At 32.8% G+C, this 25,216-nt stretch overlaps 1 protein-coding gene and 1 pseudogene across 1 annotated transcript; one reads left to right on the forward strand and one right to left on the reverse strand.

Annotated features, from left to right (window-relative positions):
* The first annotated feature begins 303 nt into the window (after positions 1-303).
* LOC137822370 (uncharacterized) lies at positions 304-3,349 on the forward strand (annotated as a pseudogene).
* A 6,446-nt stretch (positions 3,350-9,795) lies between these two features.
* LOC137822668 (transcription factor PRE3-like) lies at positions 9,796-11,508 on the reverse strand. The gene is made up of 2 exons (XM_068627610.1): positions 10,842-11,508; positions 9,796-10,141 (listed from the first exon to the last, which is right to left on the reverse strand). The coding sequence occupies exons 1-2, from the start codon at positions 10,968-10,970 to the stop codon at positions 9,992-9,994; spliced, it is 279 nt and encodes a 92-aa protein (XP_068483711.1). The 5' UTR covers positions 10,971-11,508; the 3' UTR covers positions 9,796-9,991.
* Positions 11,509-25,216: the final 13,708 nt, after the last annotated feature.

Consider the following 25,216-nt stretch of genomic DNA (forward strand, 5'->3'; position numbering starts at 1 on the left):
ATGATGTACATCCTTCAACACCTCATTTGAGTGTGCACTTTTTGATTTAAGAGATCTAATGGTGGTGAAGTCATGTCATTTCGTATGTTGAGTATTGCGTGCCCTTGGATGAAAAGCAATCTAACGGTGCCGAGAGACGAGTGTGTCAATCTCTTTCTTCATTGATCCTCTATAAATAGAAACACTGAGTGAACTTGCAATGTTTACTTTCACTTTCTCTGCTACTGCGTTTATCAAGCGTGATCCAGTGCTGAGTTATATTCAACTTCCTTCCTTTCACTTCTTTATTCTAAAAGGTTAGTAATGGCTTATCCTATTGGGTCTTCTAGAAATATTTTAAGTTTTATGTCTTCTGAGCGTACTCACTCCGCATCCGATGGTGTGAGAGACGTTAGTAGTTCAGATCAAGCGGTCGACCTTGCTAGTCGACTGCTTGATGATCTTAACTATGAGTGGGTTGATCCACGCGTCTTGGACATCCCTACTTGTTTTAGGAATCCTACCACTTTAGATGGTTTTTTGTCTAAAGTTTCAATTTTGAAACTTGACGCCCCCTCGGATACAATTGGAGCTAATAGTTGTAACCATACTGACCAAGTCTGTCACAGTCGGAGAAATGCTTCCCAAGATTTTTTTCTTTGTATATGTTTATTTTTTCAATGATTTGCATGTCACCCTTCCTTTTGATGAGTTTACAATGGGATCCTTCGGATCCTCAACGTTGCTCCTACGCAATCGCACCCCAATTCATGGGTGACTCTTGAAGCTTTTAGGGTAGTTTGTGATGATGTCTTTAGATTGAAGTCGTCCCCCCAATCCTTCCTTTTTTATTACAACTCTTGATTGACCACTCTTGTGATTTTGTTATCTATAACAAGTCGTTTAGGCAACATTTGTTCAACACCCTACACCTCGTCCTATAAGGAGAGGTATTTCAAAAATTTTGTCGAGCCGGATGGCAAACCATTCTTTTATGATTCAGAAGGGAAACCTAAATTTCCTTTCCATTAGATTCAAACACCAACACAATATGTCTCCTGGCCGAGGTCCTCCATGACTTCCCAAGACAAAGACATTTTCTATGTACTCGACCAACTTTCGAATAGGCTCCCTACTCGAAAGCTTGTGGCTTTGTATGAGTCGTTCCAGAGATGGACTAACCTGACCGGTATGTTTCAAGCCTGTGGGCAGATTAACATTTGAAATAAATGATGATGAAGTGTGTGTGAAAAATTGTGAATCAGATGCAATGTGATCGGTTGCTCCGCTATCCAAAATTCATGGTTTCGTAAAAGCAAAATTAGAAGAGGAGTTATGGGCGCAGACCTGCAGAGCTAACAAACATGTCACTTTTACTGTTATTGTTGAGCGAGTAAATAGCCTTTGCCAATTGCTGAATTTGCTCGGCACTGAAGCCTTGTACGAGTTTTCTATCAGACTCGTTATTGATGCCTTCTTTGCCAAACATGATCTTTTATTTAAGGGATAAAAATGGAGAGGCTGTCAGGGCACCAAGATCGGTGCTCTAATACCATATAAGAAAATGATAAAAAATTAAGTAGGATACTAATCATGAGATTCTATCATTATTAAATTAATTGCATATAATTGGGTACAATATTGCATACAATAATTGCATATAATTTGATAATTATTATTTCCTTAATACATTGTTTCAAGAAAAAAGTCCTAGCCGGGTTAAGAGTGAAACATCCAGACTCATCAAGAATCCAATTAGGAATATCCTGTTCCTCCCTAACCATGATATGATTAAAAAAAAGAGGCATCTGCGGTAAAGATAAGGAATATTCCAATCACAATCAGTCCAAAACTGAGAGACTGTATCTGGAATGTTAACCCTGCAATATTTGCTAAATAAGTAGTATAACATCATTTATCATTCCAGAAATTAATAAAAGTACTTGTACCAACAATCAAAGAAGTATAATAAAGTATAGTAGAATAAATCTACTTAACTTAATTATAGGCCAAAGACGATGAGGATCTATAAACCATTCTGAACTCGTATTTTGATTTAAGAACCTTGACTTTCAGGAGAAAAGACCAAGACCTGTTGATATAAGTACCAAGGTCCTGTGAAGAAACTAAGATCCTTCCACAAAAATCGTCTAACCAAGTATGTGTTAACACCATAAACACTTACAAAACTAAAGTATTTATCATTCAGAAGACAAGTTACAGAAATAAACTAATAATAACACAAAATTACTTAATTTATCATAATATTCGTTCAGTTTCCAAATTAATGATTTATAGAAAAAAAATGGTACTGCAAAACGCTACAAATAATCTAGTTTTCAAAACTAAACCAATAATTTCTTACCTATGTAGCACTACACTAATATGTAGTCGTACGTGTGTCAATGATACGTGTTCGATAGAGTTCCATAGCTTCTTACGTTGAAACTTTTTGCAGAATGATTCATGGTACTTCGGAGCCCTTATTGGACGTGTGGCAAATAGAATTGGATACTCTCGGTTTACATTGGACAACCATACCTATAAATTGCCGGCTAATGATCACGGAAATACACTCCATGGTATTGAAGGAGTTATGCATACTTTCCTTTTCTGTTTACACTATTGATGGAATTAACCATAACGGAACAATTTGTCGGAATGAAATACCAGGTTCAGTGGTGTTATCTAGACAGTAAAAAGTCACAAGGAAGAAAGTTAAATAACATTTACCTATGACAGTCATGATAATGAACAAGGTACACTCTTTGACAACTTTGCTACAAATTCCATTCTAACATATATTTTTTTTTCTCTTCAAATCACAAATTTGTAGGCTTCCCTGGAACACTAGAAGTAACAGTGACATACATGCTCCTTGGCACAGACAAATATGGTGTGAAAATGATTGTCAAGCCAGTAGACAAAGCCACATCAGTGAACCTGGCGCAGCACACATACTGGAATTTAGGAGGCCAAAACAGTGGTGACATTCTGTCACATGAAGTTCAAATTTTTGGGTCAAAGATCACACCAGTGGACAAGAACCTCATCCCCACTGGAAATTCGAATCTGTGAAAGGCACCCCTTATGATTTCCTTGAAGCAAGGACAGTAGCTAGCCGAGTCAATCAGCTTCCTGGTCTGTATGACATAAACAATGTGCTTGATGGAAATAGCTCTAGACACTTACGGAAAGTGGTGACAGTGAGAGAAAATATCTCTAGGAGGAAACAGAGTTATGGTCAAACCAAGTTAATCAGCAGTTCTATAGTGGTGGCATGTTGAATTCCACAAATTTCCCATCACAGATTGTTCATCATGGTCAGACATACAAGCACTACATGGTCTACAGACTCACAGCTTGCTAATTTTAGGATTCATTTCTTGTTAGCTTTAGTCATGATTAGAGGAAATTATTAAATAAATCTGTGTATCATTTTCTGTATTTATCAAGTGGTTAAGAAGTGTGAGGAATAATCCCTTAGAGTACTTTTCAATTCTTTGCATATGTCTACTTAATTAGACCAAAAACAGAGTTTGTGCACATTAAATGACAAATAAACTTATCTTATTTACTAAACAATTACCAAAATATAATTTTAACAAAATTAGCTATCTTAACTCTTCTACACAAGAGCGAAAATTGGAATTAAAAAAATAAAAACAACATAATTTTAGACCATAAACTTTCTACAATCAAACAAGCACATTTGTAAAAACACTATGCATATAATAATGATCGCATAATCGATTATCTACATAAATAATAATAAAATATTTATAATAATCGATTATGTATAAACTATAATTAATTATAATATTTTATTATTAATATTAATAATTACACTATCAATATTTTATTAGTATATTTTAATATTATAAAAAAATTAATATAAAATACTAAAATAATTAATTGATTTAATATTTTATTAATAGTTATTTTTTATATTATAATCAAATAAATACTTAAAATAAAAGTATTAAAATAATCTATCAAAGACATTCATGAATTCACCTATGAAGAAACTACTAATGTCATTCATACACATTGTAAATGACTTGATTGGATTGAGAAATGTGTTTAATAAAGAAGAACTAAACATTAAAGTGTTAAAATGTTTAGACGAGTTGACAACCTAAGACAACAACAATATCTGAATTAAATTATTTGTCTATAATGTCTACAACACCTTTGTTTGAAAAGTCAAGGGAACACAAATTGGAGATGAATAGGCTTAGTGAACTAGAAAGTTGTGACAACAAAAATAAGAGCATTGCACTTAAAGACTAATGTACAAAAGAAGGAAATAGATTAAAGAAAAACCAAATGAAAAGAGTGACTAAGAAAATCTTATGTTACTTGTCAAAATGTTTGGCAGATTTATAAAGAAAAAGAACACGAATAGGGTTTTTTTTTCACAAAAAAAGGTACGCAAACATGAAAATTATAACTTTACATGTTTAGGATGTGGAAAGTAAGGACATATCAAATTTGAATGTCCAAACAGTAAAAACAAAGACAAATTTAGTGACTAAAAATCTAAGACGAAAAATAAGACTAGAAAACCCTACATTGAATGTTAGGCTAATGACAAGACCTTTTTAAGTGCATCTTTGGATGAGGATGAAAAAGTTAACCTCTGCTTGATGGCTGGATATGAATCTTCAAGAAATGTGCACTTGAAGACTAAAAAGCTACTTTGGTACTTAGTGGTTGTTCAAGACACATGATAGGAGTTGTGGAGAAAATTGTTAATCTGAAACTAAAAACAGAAGGTTTTGTCACTAATGGTGATAACAACAATGGAAAAATTATTGGATGTGGTGATATAGGTGACAATTCCTTTATTACTATATACAATATACTTTTGGTTGATGATCTCAAACATATGTTGAGTATTAACCAACTTGTGTTATAAAATTGACAAGGTGATGATGATTTGATGGATAACTTCACCAATTTAAACTTGAGAAAGAAAAAAATCAAAGTGGTTGAGATGATACTAATGTTAAACAAGAACTCCATAAAGATCTTCCCAAAGAATAGAGAATTCCAAGAGATCACTACAACCCAGTCATCTAAGTTCTTTTCCAAACCCAATTTTGTTGGACGAATGATCAGTTGGTCAGTTAAATTTTCTGAATATGGTGTCAAGTAAGAACTAAGGGACCCATAAAATCACAATTTTTAGCCGACTTTATAGCTGAGTTGAGACCGAAACCCGAGTCGAAGTATGACCAATGAACTGTGCATGTAGATGGATCCTCAAACATACAAGGGTGTGGAGCTGGGATAGTCATTGAAGGACCAAGAGGACTCCTCCTTGAGCTATTACTTTAGTTCAACTTCAAGGCATCAAACAACCAGGCCGATATGAAGTCTGCATAGCCGGACTAACCCTTACTCGAGACATGGGTGTGAAAAATGTAGTTTGGACATGTAAGGATAATTCCAACTTAAAAACCTTTTGTTACTATGATATTATTATAAGGTATTCGATACGCTCTATGAATTCAAATAAGTGAATGTCAAACATATATGAAGAGAACACAATGCTCATGTCGATTTGTTGTCCAAATTGGCGAGCACCAAGAAGAAGAGCCACCACCACTTGGTCATTTAACAAAGTATTGCGGTATCTAGCATAGATAATGAAAAATACTTCTCGACCCCTAGAGATGAAATGTCGATGATCTCCATACAACATTTCTTAATAGACAACACATATACTGAAGGTTAGGAAAAAATCAATGAGACAAAAGTGTGCCCAATATGTTTTTATCAGCCACAACCTATTTAAAAGAAAATATTCATGACCTGCTTAAATGTGTGACAAAAGGTCAAGTTGAGTACATCATCAGAAAGTTTCATCGGATAGTATGCGACTTACATTTCAGAGGAAGAATCATGTTAGCCAGAGTTCTTAGAGTAGGATACTACTAGCCTACTATTCAAAATGATTGTGATGAGTATGTGAAAAGTGCATTAAGTGTTAGACGTGCGAAAATTTCTACACGCTAAGCCTGAGATACTACACCACATCACTTCCATGTGACCCTTTGCAATGGTAGGAATTGACTACTTCATAAAGTGGATTAAGGAAAAATATTTGGCCTCCATCTCGACAAAAAAGATCCAAAGATTTGTATAGAAGAATATCGTATGCCAATATGTCATACCTTATTTAATAATTAGTGATAATGAACGACAATTCTTCAACTAAGGTCTATTTGAGTTTATGAAGGTCTCGAAATTCATCATCTCGCCAACTCAGTAGAGCACCCTTAGACTAACAATCAAGTCGGGGCTGCCAACAAGGTGATCTTGAAGTAGTTGAAAAAGAAATTAGAGGTTAAAGGAATATGGACAAAATATTTGTTTGAGATCTTATGGACATACATGTGCACACCCTACTCAACAAAAAAAGAAACTCCTTTTAGTTTGAGAGACAAAACCGATGCCATGATCTTGGTAAGAGTCGGTAAAACCTCCTTAAGAAGGCATGTTTTCGACATGAACATCAACAACCAAAGCTTTCTCATAGACTTACTCAACGAGTTGAAGGACAAAACCTAGATTTGGGAAAAGGATAGCAAAATGAGAGTAGCAAGGAGGCATAACTCTAAGGTTAAGCCGAGAGGTTTTCACCAAGGGGATTTCATTTGGAGGATGAGGAACGATGCAAGAAAAATTGAAGGAACTCAAGCAATAGAGAAAGATCATTTTGAATACAAAGCAACACAGATAACGAGGTGCATAAACTAGATGACCTTTTAGGCAAAATAATTATGAGAACATGGAATGTGACACATTTCAAGTTTTATTTCAATTAAGTTATCAAGACCTAATGCTCCAAGTGCACTCTTTTCTCACTCAGTTTTTTTTCCATAAGGAGGGTTTTGACCGAGAAGGTCTTAATGAAGCACAAATAAAATTATTTCTTATTCAAGTCTTTAGTTGAAATTAAATTCGGTTAAGGAAGTTTCAACTTGACCTCTGGCAATACAAATGTTGGCTTATGATGATTTACATTAAAGGAATCGACTAAGGAAGTTCCGCAGTTGATGACTTTTTTATGGCAAGTGTACCGTGTCAGAAGTAATAATTTGTCTATTCTTTTTTTTCCTTTTCATCTCAATTCTTTCCTAGAATCCTGAAATTAACACAAATTTGGGAATAAATCGTTCTTATTCAAATTATAATCACAAAATATGTAAAAAGGTTTAAATTCATAAATTAGGGGTTATATTATAGTTATTTTATCAATTAATATCATAAGTGTCTGTATTTTAATATGAAATATTATTGAAATATGACACTAATCAGTAGTCGAGCAATCCTTCTCGATTACCTTAGCGCAAGAATTAAAGGAACTAACTAAGAAAGCTTCACAATTGAGCAATCCCTCCCAATTATCTTAAAGCAAAATAAAATTAATCGAATAAATTTCACACACAAGTTAATCCTCTCAGTCACCTCAATATAGATAAATTGAATATGCAAATCAAAACAATCTAAAGCAGCTCAACACATTTAAATGAAAAAGAAAGAAAAATATAAAATCAGCACAAAAAAAAATCATAATTATCATTGATATAGGCTGATCTCGATAATCACTTACAAAAAATCAGAATATGTCGGTGAGATGCCACTTACAAGAATAATTCTATAGCCATTTACAAAAAATACAATTATAAACTAAGTTACTCAACCTCCCCCCAACCATCTCACCTCAGCACCCTTCTTGGTAGTACTAGCCTTGATATTATCTTCACTAGTAGGAATGTCTTCAATAGGTATCAACTGTCGTCTATAAACATCCTTGTCGATATCAAACTGCCACTCTACAATCTGAATATCATGTAGAAAGGTCACTTGACAAATGACTTGGTTAAAGCCCTCAATATGCATCTTGAGAACATACCTTTTGAATGTCAGGAGCTCTTACTAGGCCTTAACTTTTTGAGAGGTAGCCTCCTCATAAGCTAAGGTCATCTCGGTCAGATTTTTCTCCAATTCCTTCATCTCGCTCGACATGCTTTTCAAGTCGAAATCGAGAGCTTTTTTTTCGAGAAGAGGCATCTTGTCCTCTAGGGAGATTTGTCAGTGACTATCAATTCAGGATCAGTCTCAAATTTCTTCAACCTTTCATCCAAAAAAGCATTCGCTTCCAAACCAACCTTGAAAGAACTGGTGGACTCGACCAACTCTTGTTACAACTTCTTTATTTCATCTCCAAGCATGTGACCACGAGTTCCTATGATGAAGCTGAGGCTATTACCTCCTTCTCGACAGTTGTCAAGGATATGTTCTGAGGCTTATGATTTGGATGCAATTACGTGGCGTGATATTGAAGATATGGAAAACACCCATAGTAAACTCATAAAAGGGTAGACAAACATGAACATCCAAGAACAAACAAATACACATATAGAATAACTCATACGAAGTCCCCTTCCGACCATGACACACATTATTAATGACAATACATCACTCAAGAGAAACTATGCCAACTTTGACATCCCTTTTGAGCATGAGGACACTTATGACATATTACTCTATCATTGGTGGCCATTGGTGTACTTTGAAAACTATTGAGTGACTCGTGTCTGTACCCACTCAGAGACTGACTAGAGGGGGAAATCACTCTTGTCTTGCTTAACAACAAGATTCCCAACTCAACCAAAAGCATTTACCTGACATTTCCCTACCCAAAGGCTAAACACTCCCCCACAAAAACGATCGACTAACCAAAATCCCCTGAGGAGCACCAACCTGAAGATGCCAACACACTCAAAGAGGAAGACATCACTAACCTTGAATATACACGAACTCTCTATACTTAGCCACTAAATGAATCAATACAAAAAAATGCAAGTGGTCCTACTACTAAGGACCTACCTCTATTTATAAATGTTGAACTGCGGGAACCCAATCAACGCACCCCATTGCTTTGCAACCATCAAATCCCTTCAATATAACAATCAAAATCACACCGAACATGGATCACAAAGATGACACATCAAACTCTAGTCAAACCCATCCTTTCTAGACTCTTTGATATAAGACCTCGAGCTTGGGGGTTAGGTGAGATGATCGGGAACATATCGATCGGCCAAATTATTCAATCAGAGAAAAAAAGGTAAAATTTTCTTTCAAAACACAATTAAAACTCTTAAAGTCAAGACTATCAAGCTTGGAAGGCTAGTGTGTTGCACATGACTGAAACCATTAATATTCAACACCATTGACCTGAATGAGATCATGCTTGGTCGATGTCATCTTAACAAACCACACAAGCAACAATAAGAACAAACGATCTAAAAAAATCTCGTCGAACACATGTCAAGGATGGAAAGTGACAAATAAAGAAGAAATGATTAAAATCGATTAAAACACATCAATAAGCATATGTAATGTCAAAATAACCATGATTAAGCATGAAAGTCGTGATAATCCAAACCACTTGAACAATCCCCACTCACTTCTATAAATATATCCTGGTAAAATTTACGTTTTCAATAGGGTTAATTCAACTACCGAATATTGATTTAAAGTGTAGAATAACCTTTTACATCTTGCAATCTTGCAGCACATACAATAACAATTAGCATTACTAATTACTTAATTATTTAGCTAGCGTCTAAGCTATAGTTATCCATTTCCACAACCGAGGCCATTGCTGTACAAATTATTGGGAGCCTTTTTCTATGGTAAATAGTATTAATTAAAACGACAGGTTCAAATTTGGGACGAATTAAAAATACATTATGGATCTAATATCTGCGTGTGCATAGAAAGAGACAATGTATATTTAGCAAAGCACGAACTCTGAAACTTTTATTTAATATCTAAAGAAATCGGGCTTCGCAAAGAAGTAATCATGCATAGTGGACAAAAACCATACAAAAAAAGAGTGAAACGAAAAGGGAAATAAGAAATACACGACTACTGGATCCGCTCAGAAGTAGTGAAGTGCTAACTATGCATTATGGCATAAACTACCGACCTATTGCATAAGTAAATTTCTAATTATTGCAGCTTGTGCACTGTCAGTTGTTGCCAATAGCTCAGACAAACGCTCGCTTAGGTCGTCCACTTCCCTGTGTAAGCTTCTTATATAGTTGCATGTCTCTTGCAACACCTTCGAAGCTGAAACCTGAATGCATTCAAATATCTCACTTTGTTAAAACAATTATACTCTATATATTTCTCAAATTTCACACTATACATATATATTTTCTATGTAGAACCGTAACATTTTATGTTAGCTTTCCTTTTCCTTTTATTTTTTATCATTTTTAAGATGGATAACAACTTTCAAATGCTTTGCGGGTAACAAAGCCAGATGGGGTTCAAATTAACAAAATGTATATTTAATTTGAAGAAAGAAGTATTTCAGAAGTTCCATGAAAACCTATTCAATTTGGTAACTATCTCACCATTGTTTATCCTAATTAAGAATATCTATGCTAGGTCCAATGATGCGCTAAAATTAATATCGTTTGTATTTACCAAAATGACAAAATCAACTCCTGCAACATAATGAAAAATCATGGTTTCACTTTGGGACAGCATCATGCCCCAACTGCTTCGTAGTCCTCACTCAATTGGATTATGATTCTTGAAACCATGAATTGAAAGATGCAGTAATATAAACCAACACCTGATGCACTGATACATTAAAGTTAACAACCTATCTGATTTGTTCCCATATCTGTGCATCATGGTTAACTAATTAACTTTGTAGAGCTTTAATTAGAGAAAAACTAGCAGTTAGGGAAATGTGAATGTGCAGTTAAACAAAGAAAGAGGAAGAATCTTATGGAATACAGAAAAAAGAGAGTTAAATGATGCACCTTATCTGAGCGCCTATCGCGTATCTCTGGAAGAAGCTGTTGCAACTTGGAGACAAGATCGTTGATCTGATCATCGGTGATATTCCTTGAACTACCTGTTTGCCTTGACCGTGACCTCCTGCTAGACATCTTATATTATTATATATAGATAACTCAACTACTTTTAGGTCTAATTCAGAATCCTAGCCACCAATATGTTCAGGGAGTTGGTAGTAATAATCAGTTATGAAACAAAGCTAGTGACGGTTGAGAATTTGAAATTGGTTGTAGAGATGGGATAACTAATTAAGTAGTCAAAAAGGAATTAAAAAGATCAACAGTGGATGGAGGTGGGGTTGTAGAGTGTGTAGAGTTATAGCTTGTGATGTTGGGGGATCGAGAATGAAATTAAGACAAGTAATGCATGGGAGAAAGAAGAGGGCTATGGTTATCTTTAAATAGGGTTTTGGAGAGAGAGAGAGTGAGAAGAATCAACTTTCTAGAGATATGCTATAATATCGTCCAAGAGTGTTCCTAAATTTGGGTTAGAAGTTTGAGAGCACCCTGTGCATGTTTCAAGTGAGAGAAATTGAACAAGAGAGAGTGAGAGAGAGAGAGAAAGAAAGCTTTGTTCTTTTGTTTTCGACCTTCTCAGTGTGTCAGCCTCTACACGCAATACCATGTTATCTAAAGATTTCCAACAATGCCATAGTGCAAAAAATTAGTATTATATTATTGGGTGTGCAGCCCGTTTCATAAAATAGCTTGGAACCTATTTAGCAAAATCTTGAAGACTCTTTTCCTATAATGCCCACAAATTTGTGTGAGCTGCGAGTGAGGTCACTTCTTATTAAAATAAGCAAATGATTAAGCAGCATTAGCAGCAGTGTAAAGTTTCATCCAAGATCTTTATAGATATTATTCATATGGGACAAGTAGACAAAATGGGGGAACAGCAAATTAGGGTAACGTGATCACCCAGAACTTAAGTTGACTAGTCAATGCAAACTCACTCCATCTATGTTTTTGATTGCTTAAACAAGGACATGGTCTTCCAGGAGTGTCTGGAATCGCTCTATTTCAATTTCCAATCGACTCTAAAGGAAGAAACAAAAGGAACGGCACAGCCATACCTGTGGTTGAGATATAGTCATAACATTTCTAATGTTTCCTCAAAAAACAAAGCTGCATATTCACAACAACAAATTACTCATACTTTAATTTGCAAGCCTATATGTAATTTGTGGATTAAGGTTAGAACTTTTGGATATTGGTAAAATGGAAAGCAGCAAAGAATTTCTCTTCATCTTATAATGAATGGTAGTTAAAGCCTGTGCATTATTCTGCAAACCTTTATTAGAGTTTGAGAGAGGCTGAAATTTGGTTATGAATTGAAACGCTTGATGCAAAAGTACCCCATATACTCTCTGCATAATGATTTTTTTGTCTTGTCCAAAAACATTGGTCATGGTTACATTTTTACCGGAAGCCTCCACTGTTTTTAGCATATTCGAATGTCTATAATTGTAGAGTATTATTTTGTAGCCACTTGTAAAATTGTTTTCTTCTGGTAGTAGTAGTTGGAATGGATGTAACAGAAGGAAAAGAATTGAAAATAAATAATTTAAGTATGTGTGTGATTTATACATAATAATATTAAGTTTTTACCAATATATAGAGTTTTAAGGAATATGAAATTATTTATTAATCCCAAGAAAAATGATCATACATGGGCTAGTTTTTAGTTTGTGAGGGCCAGAAATAAATATCATACAAAAATTAAGAAATAACTCTAAGGGTGGCGATATAAGCAGAATTAGCATGTTGTTAAGCATATCTCCTCTATTATTTATTCTTCTTCTTTTTGATAATACTTTTCTTTAATATATATTTTCTTCCTTGTCACCCATTCAAATATCCCTCCTTTTTCTTCTTCCTTTACTTGTTATTTGATCCCTTCTATATTTTCGACAATACTCTTCTGTTTTTCCTCTTCCATTGATTGTTTGACACTTTATGAACGTTCTTCTTCTGTGTACTATTTTTCCAGTACGTCAATAGCTATGCTTCAGCATGTGAAGGAAACAAAGAAAGAGAAAAGGAAACAAAGAGCATTGTCTCAGAAAAAGGAAAGAAAGAAGAAGTAAGAACAAGTGAAAAAGAGTAGTCATAAAGAAAGGGGACATATAACAGTGAGAGGAATGAGGAATATGATTAATTCACAAAAAAAATTCTATATGTAAAACACAGATGGAACTTATACCTCAACCAAGAGTATTCACATGTCATGATGCTTTCAAATAGGTAAATATTAATTTCTTGATAGAAAGGGTCTCAAATATTGCACATTTTATCTTAGGCCACCTTAAAATATTTCAAAAGATAAGACATCTTTGATTCATTATAAACAAAATATGTATTTTTGTGATAACAATTAATTTTGTCATAAATAGTGATAAATTGTGACAAAAAGTTAAAGTGTGCGCTAATTAATAATTTATCACTAAAATGTGTCATGAAAGTCATGAACAGACTTTATTAATGATCAAAGATGAATTTGTGATACAACTACAAGTGTCATAACAAAACAAGTGTCAAAAAGTTGTTATAAAAATGAGATATTTATGTGCATTAAAATTAACTTTCTAGGGACCTAAAATATAGTTTTCATCAATGTTGTGGTGCATTATAACCCTTCAATGAGAGGTACAAGTTTAATAGCCACATATCAAGTTTTAAGTGCAAATTAAGTAAGGGAAGGTTGTTTTAAGCACCAGTATACCAAACACAAAATTTTCTAAGTGTTTCACTTTAGGCGTCCATGCTTATGTTCTTAAGAAAATCTATGTAAGTTGGTAGATTTACATTTGTACTTAAGTTCATCGTGCTTCAACCATCGTCACTTTAAATAATTGCACTTAAGTGACGATAGTCATGTTCATGATAGTAAAAAACAAAAGATGAAGAGATGAAACTTTTAATCATTATAACAAAATAATAACATTAAATACAAAAAATAAGTAGAGAAAGAAAGAAAATATCAATTTATCGAATGAAGTGTACAAATAGTGACATACAAAATATTTAAAAATTCTTTGGTGAAAGGTGGGACAACCAAATTCATAGATCTTTGCATGTTGTAAACTATTTTTCGAACCATGAATTGCATTATTCTCCTAATTTTAAAGTTAATAAAAAAAATGTTAAAATTGTTGTATTGCAATGTCTACAAAAGATGGTTGCTAACCCTGAAAAGTTGTTTGGTATTTTCTTCGTTAAACACCGAATTTGGTGAGAATCTTAGGAAGATCAACATGCAAAACTTTAAAATATTTATCATTCACGTACTTAGTTTGACATGTAGTTTCTCAGGATGTGAACATAATTATAATTTATTTGACATAATAAGATTTTAAATTTATCAAATTTTAATTAGTAATTAGTTATATGTAATTTGCATTTGTATTTAATAGGTCAAAATAAGTTGAAGAAATTATTTGAAAAAAAAAATTATTTATGTTATGGTTACTTTAAAATTGGCTAAGAAGAAGGAAGACGAAGAGTTTGAACTTAGTTTTTTTTTATAAGCAATAAAAAATAAATAAATGGAAATCAATTCAGGGGTGGTCCAACCCTTATTTAGTGATTCATAATTTTATATGATTTATGATCTACTTAAAGTTTGATTAAAAAATTTAAAGTGTAACATTGTCATTGATTATTCTTTCAATTTATTTCATGAGTATATCTCATATTTATGAGCTCACCATTTATAATATTGTAATAGTCTCGGAATTATAATTATTATTATTACTATATTGTAACAATTACCAATTGTATGATAAATAAAATAAAAGAAGGTGAAAAATTGGGAAGAAGAAAGAAAAAGAGAACAAAAAGAAGAATTTAAAAATATTTTTAAAAGGAAGCTAGTACTAGACAGCCATTATTACTTTTGTTGTATAAGGAAGCAACAATATAGTCATGTCTCAGAATTTCAAATTTCAGAATTTAGAAAAGAGAGGCGACATAATAAAAGGTTTTAGTGTGCATGTTTTTAAAAAAATGCAAGTGATGCTAAGACGTGGCTCCTTTTACAAAATTACAAGTGATGGCTAAGCCCGTGGTCTAAAAAACAACAAAATTTACTGCTAGAAATATTAACTTCGAAAAAAAATGATTAAAAAACATAGAAATGATAGTGTAGTTTTCATTTTTTTAAAAGAAATTGGTAGAATTTAAAAAAAAAACACTTTTATAAACTTATGCATTAATGTTGGTTCTAGTACTCCATTTTGGGATTTTCTTATAATAATGATGATTATTAGTATTCTTTCTTGACATTTCTGAAAAACTCACTAAAGTTATCCACTAAAAAGTACAAGTAAATTCTTTTATGATTAAAATAAATTAGTTTAAAAACTCTTTTATAGCGTAACACTTAAATTGTAGTTCAACTAGTAGGGTTTTGGATTCTATTGAAAGCATCTTCTTGTAGCCAAATAATAATGGCTACAGAAGATCTTGTCGAAAATTCTTTTTAAAAGTATCACTGAAATAAAACAAAGATAAACTCATTTTGATTTACATTTTAAAACTAGTTGAGTTATAATTCCACTCTCGAGCAAGGAATCAATCTAAAAGAAACAACCTGATTGGCAGAAAAGCATGCCCACATGATCATAAATTCTTTCTTACATGGATACTCGTTTATGTAATCATTGTCTTTGTCTAATAATATATAGACAAAAAAACAAATAATTTTATAAATGTAGAAGAGAAATATATAAAAATATATAATAGCTGCCTTCATTTATTATTTTTCTTATTCCATCTACCTTCTCTTCCTATTCTTAGATGGTGTAAATTCATCTCCATATATACTCAAACTACGATTAATAAAAATTTTAAAATTTCAACCATAATTACAAATTTGTGATATTTAAAAACTAATAATCGAATTAAAACTATTTTAAATGTTTATAAGAATTGCAAACGATCGTTACAGTTATGCGTTAGTTTAAATATAAATTGATTTTGTTGGTGACTGTTGAAATTAGTGCAAAATTTTATTGACACTCTCAATTTCATGTTTTCAACTCTTCAACTCTGAATGACTAACTACTTTTAATTTATTTAATTTAAAATTTCATGTATACAAAGTAAAGATTTAATTTATTGCATTTTCGATTGATATTTGATTCAAACAGAATTAAAAAGAGAAACTAAATTTAGTAAAATATAACTCATCAAAATAATTTAATAAATAAATAATCAAGAGTTGTTGAATAATGAATGTAAAGATTGAAGAAATAGGTGAATCACAATTATGGAGTGTTGGGTTGGCATGTTCAATGAAGAAGAACATTTTAAAATGGAAGGAAGATTTTTCAATGAAATTGTGTGAATCAATAATTTTGCTTCTTTAAAACCTGAAGCTCAAAGTGGAGATGGGAAGGAGAAGCCATGAAAGTACACAGCACAAGTCAAATTTTGAGTTCTTACTAATCATGTCTCTGCTGCTTCTCTTACAAAATTCTGGTTGCATTTTGCACAAGTTCATGGCTTTCTCTTGGCAAAATATGCTTTGATAGTCTCCACACAAAAATCAACCGAGAGCAAAGAGTACAAAGCAATATTTACTTTGTATCTTCTGTCAAACAACTCACAAATTTGCTGAACATCTTTATTCTTTGGAATTGGATGCAGGTTTGCTTTTAAAATACTTAAAATTTAAGCTTGGCTTGGTTTTTCTTTATGACACTACCTTGAACTTTACTTCTTTCTTAAGGAATCTGATCAGAGGTAATAAATTGAAGAAAAATAGAATGGTGTTTTTATTGTCTAACGAGGTCATCCATAATACTATTCTCACAGAGCATGCTTAATTGTGAAAGTTCTTATTGTCTAATGCATTTTAAAAGGTGCCTTGATTTGTAAGTGTGGTTATCATCAACTTGGCTACTTGGTATTGAATTAGGCGGGAACTGCAGACATTAACAGAACTGGGATCTTATTTAATTGCAAATCATGGTTTTGTGTTGCATCTAAGGTACGTAGGTGTTTCTCTTTTTCTGTCAGTAATATATAACTTTGTTCTTTAAATCTACTCTGCAGGGTCTATAAGAATTAGATAATAAATAAGTGTTTGGGATGTGGTGTATGAGAGTTGGAATATCCCTTGTCCTCTAATGATAATTTTTGTTTTCAGGATAAAAATACATAATGTGAGGAGCTAAATGCCATCTTCTAATTAAACTGTGTTTTGGCTTTTACTTGTATGGTAGTAAAAACGCATGCAAGTTGATTGGTTTTAACATTATTTTTATCCTATAATTTATCTAAATGGATAAGTATCTACAAATAGAAAGACCCTTTGGCCAAATTGTAAGTCTTCTGATAAAGATCATAGTATGAAGCCATTAAAATGAACCTAATGCATGATGATGCAGTATACAGAAAGACAACATAGTGATGAAGAGCTTAAAATAATTTAGCATGGATCGTAAACTACCTAGGCACATTATTATTTAATAAAACTTGGGAAATCATGATATTCTAAGGTAGACATTAAGAAGAAAACAATCTACAGCTGCCTTTTATAGTACATATCACATGAGATTTAAAAAAATATTATGAAAGGCTGAAAAGGTATAAGAAAAGGATGAATATGAATAGTGAGAAATTGTGGTGAAGGTGAGAGAAGAGTGAGCTAAAAGTTGCATGGAGATGAGATTGGTCAGCGTGCATCTCGGGGCACATGACCTTGGATCCAATTAACAGCGAGGACTGTGGTATTGGTCACGAGCATCTCTCATTTGTTTATTTCTTCTTTCATTAAAAATGAATCAAGGCTAAAGATATATCATGGTATGCGCATATGCTCTCTGTACCATTTACTCATTAAACTATATATCAAACCTGTTAAGTAATTACTCATTCACCATTTCTTAATTATCAATCTTCTCGAACTTGCTGAGATTTTGATCTGGATTCTCAAGAGTCGGTGTTCTGAACCACGTAACTGGCTCTGCTTTTTAATAATTCATCCGAATAATTGGCCCTCAACTTGATCAGTCCATCAAATATTGCCTCATTAAATTAATTTCCCACCAGATTGCTTACTATTTTACTGTACGTGTGATTTAGAAATACGCATCCTACCATGAGCTTTCTAGTAGTGTTAGGTACACATATATACAATGTCACCACTTCACACTCAAACGACAAGAACCACCTCAATTTATATCGTAATTCATGATGTCAAATTTTTAAGAATATATTTTATTTCTTACTCTTATAAAATCAATTTATAACGTAAAATTTGTAATTATTTAAATACTACAAAATATTTTTATATTCAACACATCTTCGTTTAATATCTGTCAACTTTTGCGTGAGACTATACATTATGAATAGTCTAATAGTGGGTGACACAGACTCAACAAAGTCTCGTTAAGATAGATTATAGATGACTTTGATACTATATTAAAAAATGAACTTTAAGTTTAACTCAACCTTAAATCGACTTATATTGAGATTTGCATTATACAACCAATTCTACACAAATATCCAAAATCCTAGAGAGAGAATGGAGGAAAATGGAGGTTTTCAATAATCCATGGTATTCTTTCCATGGAGAAATGAAACGTTTAATTATTCCGAAAGACCAGGTACAATGCGATTATTAGATTGTATTATTAGTTTTTTTTAGCATAAAAAGGTGGGCAATATATTGTGGCAATGTAGGATGGTATTGGTTTGCATAGGGTGATGGTTGGAAGAGTTGCAGAGTGACGAAAATAGTTAAAAGGGAGTGCACGTGTTGAGACTTAGAAGGAGCATCTTTATCTTCCCTCCATGCATTGAGGGAATAAAACAAATGCGTAGGAACAGAACCATACAATCAAAGAGTTGAAATTGAAACCCTTTTCGTTTAAGCTTCCGACAAAAGGTGAAATTATCCATCGGTGATTCCTGCGAACAAACCGCAGAGCCACAAACCAACAAAGGTTTAATTCCACATTTTTGTATTTGACAAGTTTCTAGGCTTAACTGAAGACACTGACTTCGCCCGCTGCTTCTTCTTTGCATGCAACTTCCTCTCAGCTTCTCGTAAAACTCATCATCATATATACACTGCCCTTTGATTACCACTTTATATGTTAGTGCAAGCTTTTACACCAGTTTAACATTACCAATGTAACTGCTCTAAATTATCTAATATTCTTGTTTTCAAAAGGGGATATATTACAAGCGGTTTGTATATATATAGATAGATAGGAAATGACCAAAACTTATAAGGCATCATTTATAGTATTAAAACCTAAATGTGTATAAATCCATTTTGCCTATGTGAGTATGAAATTATTGTAAAATTATTATCAAATAGACTTAAGAATGTGTTTCATAAGGTTCTAGTGGTAAATGAGACGATAAGAAAAGGTGTATTATAATTAAGGTTGATTTTGAGAAGACTTATGATTGAGTTAAATATGAATTTCTTTTATACATGATGTAAAGACTAGGGTGAGTTCAAATCTTTGTGGATAAATTGACTAAAAGAACGAATAGAGCCATTTAATGTGTTTATATTTATTACTGAACGTCCAACTAAGGAATTTAAGTCTTTTAAGGATCTTAGGCAGGCGAACCTCTTCCTCACTTTCTGTTTTTGATTGGTGCAGAAAGTCTTGTTGAGTTAGTGAGACAATCAGTACAACGAAAATTATTAAGTGGGGTCGTAGTGAGTAACAAGGGTTTAGAGATTGATATGTTGCAATTTTCGAATGCTAGCTTGTTCTTGTGTGGTATACTATTGAAAACATCCACTACAAAAAAATATTATTTAGTGATCGAGTTTAGCGACCAAAATAAATAGGTCTCAAATTGTAACTGAAATTGCGAGCGATATCGTTTTTGTCACTAAATCAATGCAAATTAACGACCAATTTTGGTTTTTGTTGTTAATTTACACTGATTTAGTAACCGAAATTCAATGGTTGCTAAATACAAATACATTACTACAAATTAGTCACCAAATTTGATTTTTATTGCTAATTTACATTGATTTAGGGATCAAAATCAAATTGATCACTAAATACAAATATAATACTACAAATTAGTGATCGATTTAACGATCGAATTGTAATTATTTTATTATTAAGATTATAATTATTTTATTATTATAATAATTAATTGTAATTATTATTATAATTTTAATTATTAAGGTTTTTTTTTAATTTTAATTATTAAATTTAACTCCATTAGCACTCGATTTAACGACCAAATTTCTCATCAATTTTTGGTTGTTGAATTGGCCTCCTACAATTGGGTGACCAAACCCTTTACAATTAAAATAACAATCAATTTTTTCGGTCGCAAATTAGTTGAGCGGCTAATATTTTCTTTTTAGCAACCAATTTTGATGGTCGTTAAAAGACATTTTTTGGTAGTGATCTTTGCAATTAAAAATATGATTAGGTGCTTTTGAATTATCATTTGGGTTTAAAGCAAACTTATCTAAGACCAAAATTGGTGGCATTGGGGTTTAGACTAATAAGCCTTTAAGATTTTTGGCAATGTTGAGTTGTGACACTATGGAATTATCGTTTAAATATCTAGGTATGTTTGTTTGGAGAAATTTAAGAAAGATATTCTTTTGAAAGGAGATCATACATAAAATCAAGAGGAAATTGACAAAATGGAAAGGAAAGTACCTATATAAAATTAGTAATTATAGCCTAACACTTGTTTTATATTTCATTTTTTTTTTGTAATGCCAAAAGCAGTGTGCAACCTAATTTAGAAAATCCTAAAGGACTTGTGGGGTTGGGGTTATCAAGAGAGAAAATTAGCACAGGTGAAATGGGCCTAAAAATGAAGGGGGATTACACATTAAGAATTTAAAAAATATTCAAATATGGCTTTAGTTGGGAAATGGACGATGTGAGTTGATTTTGTAAAGACAAGGTGCAGTACAGTTAGGAACAAAATAAGGAGGCTTAAGGACACATCAATGGAGTACAATGCCTTCCAAATGATGAACCTAACTTATGAACATGAGTGTCATATCCTTACACATAAATGATTAGTAAAAACACACACTAACAGCAAGATAACAAGATAAGGATGCCGAAACTTAAAGAAGATAAGAACAACACATTTAAACGAACATAATCACAATACAAAGTATTTGAACCGAATGAATTGAAGAACAAAACAAGTCAACTGAATAGAATTGAAGGACAACACAAAACAATCGATTAGAATTTGAATATAAGTGCGGAAATGGAAATGGAAGATGAAAGCAAGAAGAACTTATGTGGTTGTAGTCATGGAAGGGAAGAACACGCCACTTGGATGGTGAATGATCCAAGATAAGTGCAAGTTGCCGCCACTTGAGAGCTTCCCAATTACTCACAAGATGAGACTAGTTAGGAGAAAACAATTCTCACAATTCTAACACAAAATGTGTATAGTTTCTTTACTTCAAATTCAATCTCCTTTTACAAGAGTCAAGCACCTCTATTTATAGTGTTTAGAGGGCTGCAAAAGAAGAGGGAAAATTCAAAAGCAAACTATTCAAATTTGGCACCTAACAGTCACAAGGAATGTGTGACTTGATTTCTTTGTTTGGCACCTCCTAAAACTACACCTACACCTTCTATTTATGTCACATGGAAGGTGTGACTTATCTTTATACATTAGCACCCCCTATATCTATATCTACACCTTCTTTTTGTGTTATACTAAAAAACTACTCAAAAGAAATTACAAAAAGAGACATCCAATGATGCTCATCTCCCAAAGCCTTGGCCTTGTTCCTAGTAATCCTTTGAGGCATGAAGGATGTTGAGCTCATGGATTGGGCTTGGGCTTCTTGGGCTTGGGCTTCCATGTTAAGAATACTAATAGGAAGAACTTCAAATGTTTTAGTCCTTGACCATTCCTCCTATTGATGACATCTTTATTTGCTTGTTGAGATGATCCTTCTAGTATAACATCATTGGTCATCTTTATGTGTTTTTGAATCACATCAATGGAGGTGGAGATTAGGTATATAATACGGGAACTTGAAAGGATTTGTTGGAAGCCAAGTATGGTGGTTGGAGAACTTTAAATAAGGGGGATGATGTGAGTTGATTTTTGGATTGCACATTTTATGGGTTAATATTTTGTTTATGAGTTTTATGATTAGCCATTATGGTGAGAAACCCAAAGAAGATTCTCACTGTACACAAACTTAACCAAGTGGTTAAGTAAGTGTGAATGTTCCCTTCTAGAGAACAAAGAGAAAAACACAATTATATGGTGTTGATGATAATGAGGTGAGAAATTAAAGAACATATAATGGAAAGAAACAATATGGAAACCAAATAGAAAAGGAAGAACACAAGAACATAAAAGGAATGGAAATGGCGCAAATAAGAAAGGAAAAAGATGAAGAGATGAAGAAAGCTTATGGAAAATGGAGCAAGGAATCACACCACTTGGAGGGTGAGGGAATTCCAAAATGAGTGGTGAGGAGCAACCAATTAAGGTGTTATGCACTTAAGATAAGACCCAAGAACAATTTAGGAGACAAAGCTCACTAATCACTCAAACAGAGTTTCTCTTCTTAATTCAAATTCAAGTGTAAAATACATGAGGCAAGACACTCTATTTATAGGAGAGTGTCTTAGAGAGCAAGCTAGAGAGCTAGGGGTGTCATTTTTTAGAAACCTTCCAGAAGGTAGGTCAAAGTGGAGTGCCTCCCAAGCTAGCCTATATCTTTTAGAAACTAGGTTAAGGGGCGGTTTTGGAAATGGTTTCTAGAAGCTAGGTTTTTTTTGGTGGGTTGGCACAAGCCCAATGTTATACTAAGTACACCTTTATCAAGTTTATTCTTCTATTTGGCATCCCTAAAGCGAGTTCAATTTATTTTACATAAACTTGTCTTGTGAAAAGACTAGAAGGAAGAACAACTGATATTCTGGTATATGTTTGGTTCTTATTCTGTTGAGGCTTTTCTAAGGCCTTTGGCGGGTTTGATCTTGTATGCTGAGACGACTGACGTAGTTGTGAAGTGTCTGTTGTTTCCTTGGTCATTTGTTTGTCGAGTTGGGTTGTATCACGAAAGAATATGAAAAGGGAATCCTTTTGGTGGAGGGACCTGAGAAAAATAATAAATGAGACAAAACTAGGGAAATGGTTTAAAAACAATGTGGAATGGGAATGGTAACAAAATAGATTTTTGGCACGATAAATGGGTAAGGGATGAGACATTAGCAGTGTCATATCTTAGGTAACATAGAAGCAAAACTACATCACATCAGGAAGTGACTAAGTGACACACGGGTTTGAAATTTTGAGTGGAGAAGGGATTGGTTCACTTGGGAAATACAACAACTCAACTGTATGTTTAACATTATAACTTATGAGCAGTTAATCATGAATAAATGATGATTGGAAGTGGAAAAAACTCTATGTCAAATGCCTACACGGTTAGTACTGCTTACACAATTTTACAACAATATAGTATAAAGCCGAATGAGTACATTTTCATATTAATTTGGACAGTTATGACCTTATCGTTAGCGCAATATTTCACATGGCAAGTTATATGAGGTCAAATTGTTACTATGGATAACTTAGTCTCAAAAGGAATTCTGACCATTGTGTAAAATTGAGCCTGAAAATGTAGATCATCTCTTCTTCAAGTATTATGGTAAGGGAGGTTTGGGATAAGTGGAATAGGTGGATAGGCTTAAGTAATGTACAACACTACATTGCCAAATTGTATTTTTGTGAATTCAATATAATTGGTCTCAATACTAAACAAAACTTGTCTTGGAAAGGAATATGGATGACTGTGGTTTGGGTGCTATGGAACCATATAAACAATATAATTTTTAGAATAGGGTGGTTGACCTGAGAGAGACTTTTACATTAGCACAATTAAAATGTTGGGGTTGACTAACAAGTTTGTATCATACAACATGATTTTTCTTTTTGATTGGTGCCTTTGCCCTCTCTTATGTCCTAAAACACTTTAATTTTTGGTGATAGTCTTTGATTGGTCAACAAATGGTAGCAAACCAAAATAGCATGAGTATGTTAGTGAATATGTAGGCCAGAACTGGCCAGTACATCTTGACGTGATTTTGTAGGTTCATGGTCGGATGTAAGAATCAACAACTACAAATAACCTCCTTCTAGGAATGATGTCTTTAGCATGAGCATAAAGGCATCACTAAGCGAATAAGAAATTAATGAAGGATATGAAACAATATACATTAAGCAGATGGCTTATGATGGAAGGTGCCTTACTTCCATATAGTTCCAAGCAATTTTGACCGAACAAATATTAATTTGGAGGCAACTAAAGATATTTATGATCTGAAGGAAATAGTGGAATAGTCTAGGTAGTTTCACTTAGAAACTAGAAGAAGTAGAGCTTTTACTTCACGAAACTCCTAGGTTGGGTACACTTGAACACTAGAAGGGAGAAAGAATGAGACAAGGGAGTTTAGAAATATGTTTTGAAAGAGTTTTCTTACTCTCAAATCAAGTCTGAATTATACATCAAGAGAAGCCCTATTTATAGGAGAGAAGGAAGGGAGGTGATGTGCCAAGCAAGCTACCTAAACCCTAGTTTGATAGTAAGTTAGGGTTAGGGTTTGGAGCAACTGTTTATGTCTTCTACTAAATCATAGTTTGCATGGAAAGTTAGGATTTGTAAAGGCTCTTGTACACACCCTCTTAATCATGGGGTTAAGGTTTATTCTTATTTTACATTTGACCCATAATACAAGGTTAGAAATGAAATTTCTTAATCTACTATTTACAACTTTATACAAGACTTCAGAATAAGAATATATTATTTTGTGTCTTTACTCTAAGTCTGAGTTGTGGTGACTATCATTATATGGATGAATCTACATTAAATTCTTTATATTAGAGACGTATATTTGTTTTCTTTAGTGTTAGATATTAGCACTACAAATTTAACTAAAGGGGTATTTTGAATAGGATTTAATCTTGAGGGTTAGAGATTTTTTATTTTTTTTTTGTTACCGCACTTTTTTGTAATAGCTGGATGTTTTAAGGTAATCTTACTTCACTGATTTTTTTATTTATGAACTGTAACTTTCTTTAAATATCTCTTTAAATTTATTTATTGATTGTTGATAAAAAAAAATATATGTAACTTTCTTTAGTATAAAAGACATACAAGTATTAGATTTGATGCTATCATTAAAAAAAAATCAATAAATAACATATAAAAATTAATTAGTCACTATATTGGCTAAATTATATATTATTTTAGAAACTAAAAATTATTCGTATCTAAAGTGATTTTTATTATTAATAAAAATTTATAAAATGATTTCTAAATTAACTACTAAAGTTTT

This window comes from Phaseolus vulgaris, chromosome 9, assembly GCF_000499845.2.
Source record: "Phaseolus vulgaris cultivar G19833 chromosome 9, P. vulgaris v2.0, whole genome shotgun sequence".
NCBI lineage: Eukaryota > Viridiplantae > Streptophyta > Magnoliopsida > Fabales > Fabaceae > Phaseolus > Phaseolus vulgaris.

What these genes read in the sequence shown, in the direction of transcription:
- LOC137822668 (XM_068627610.1), bottom strand. Translation starts at nt 10,970, where the DNA reads ATGTCTAGCAGGAGGTCACGGTCAAGGCAAACAGGTAGTTCAAGGAAT. An exon ending in GCGATAGGCGCTCAGATAAG is followed by an intron (nt 10,142 to 10,841) that starts GTGCATCATTTA and finishes GAATGCATTCAG; the next exon opens with GTTTCAGCTTCGAAGGTGTT.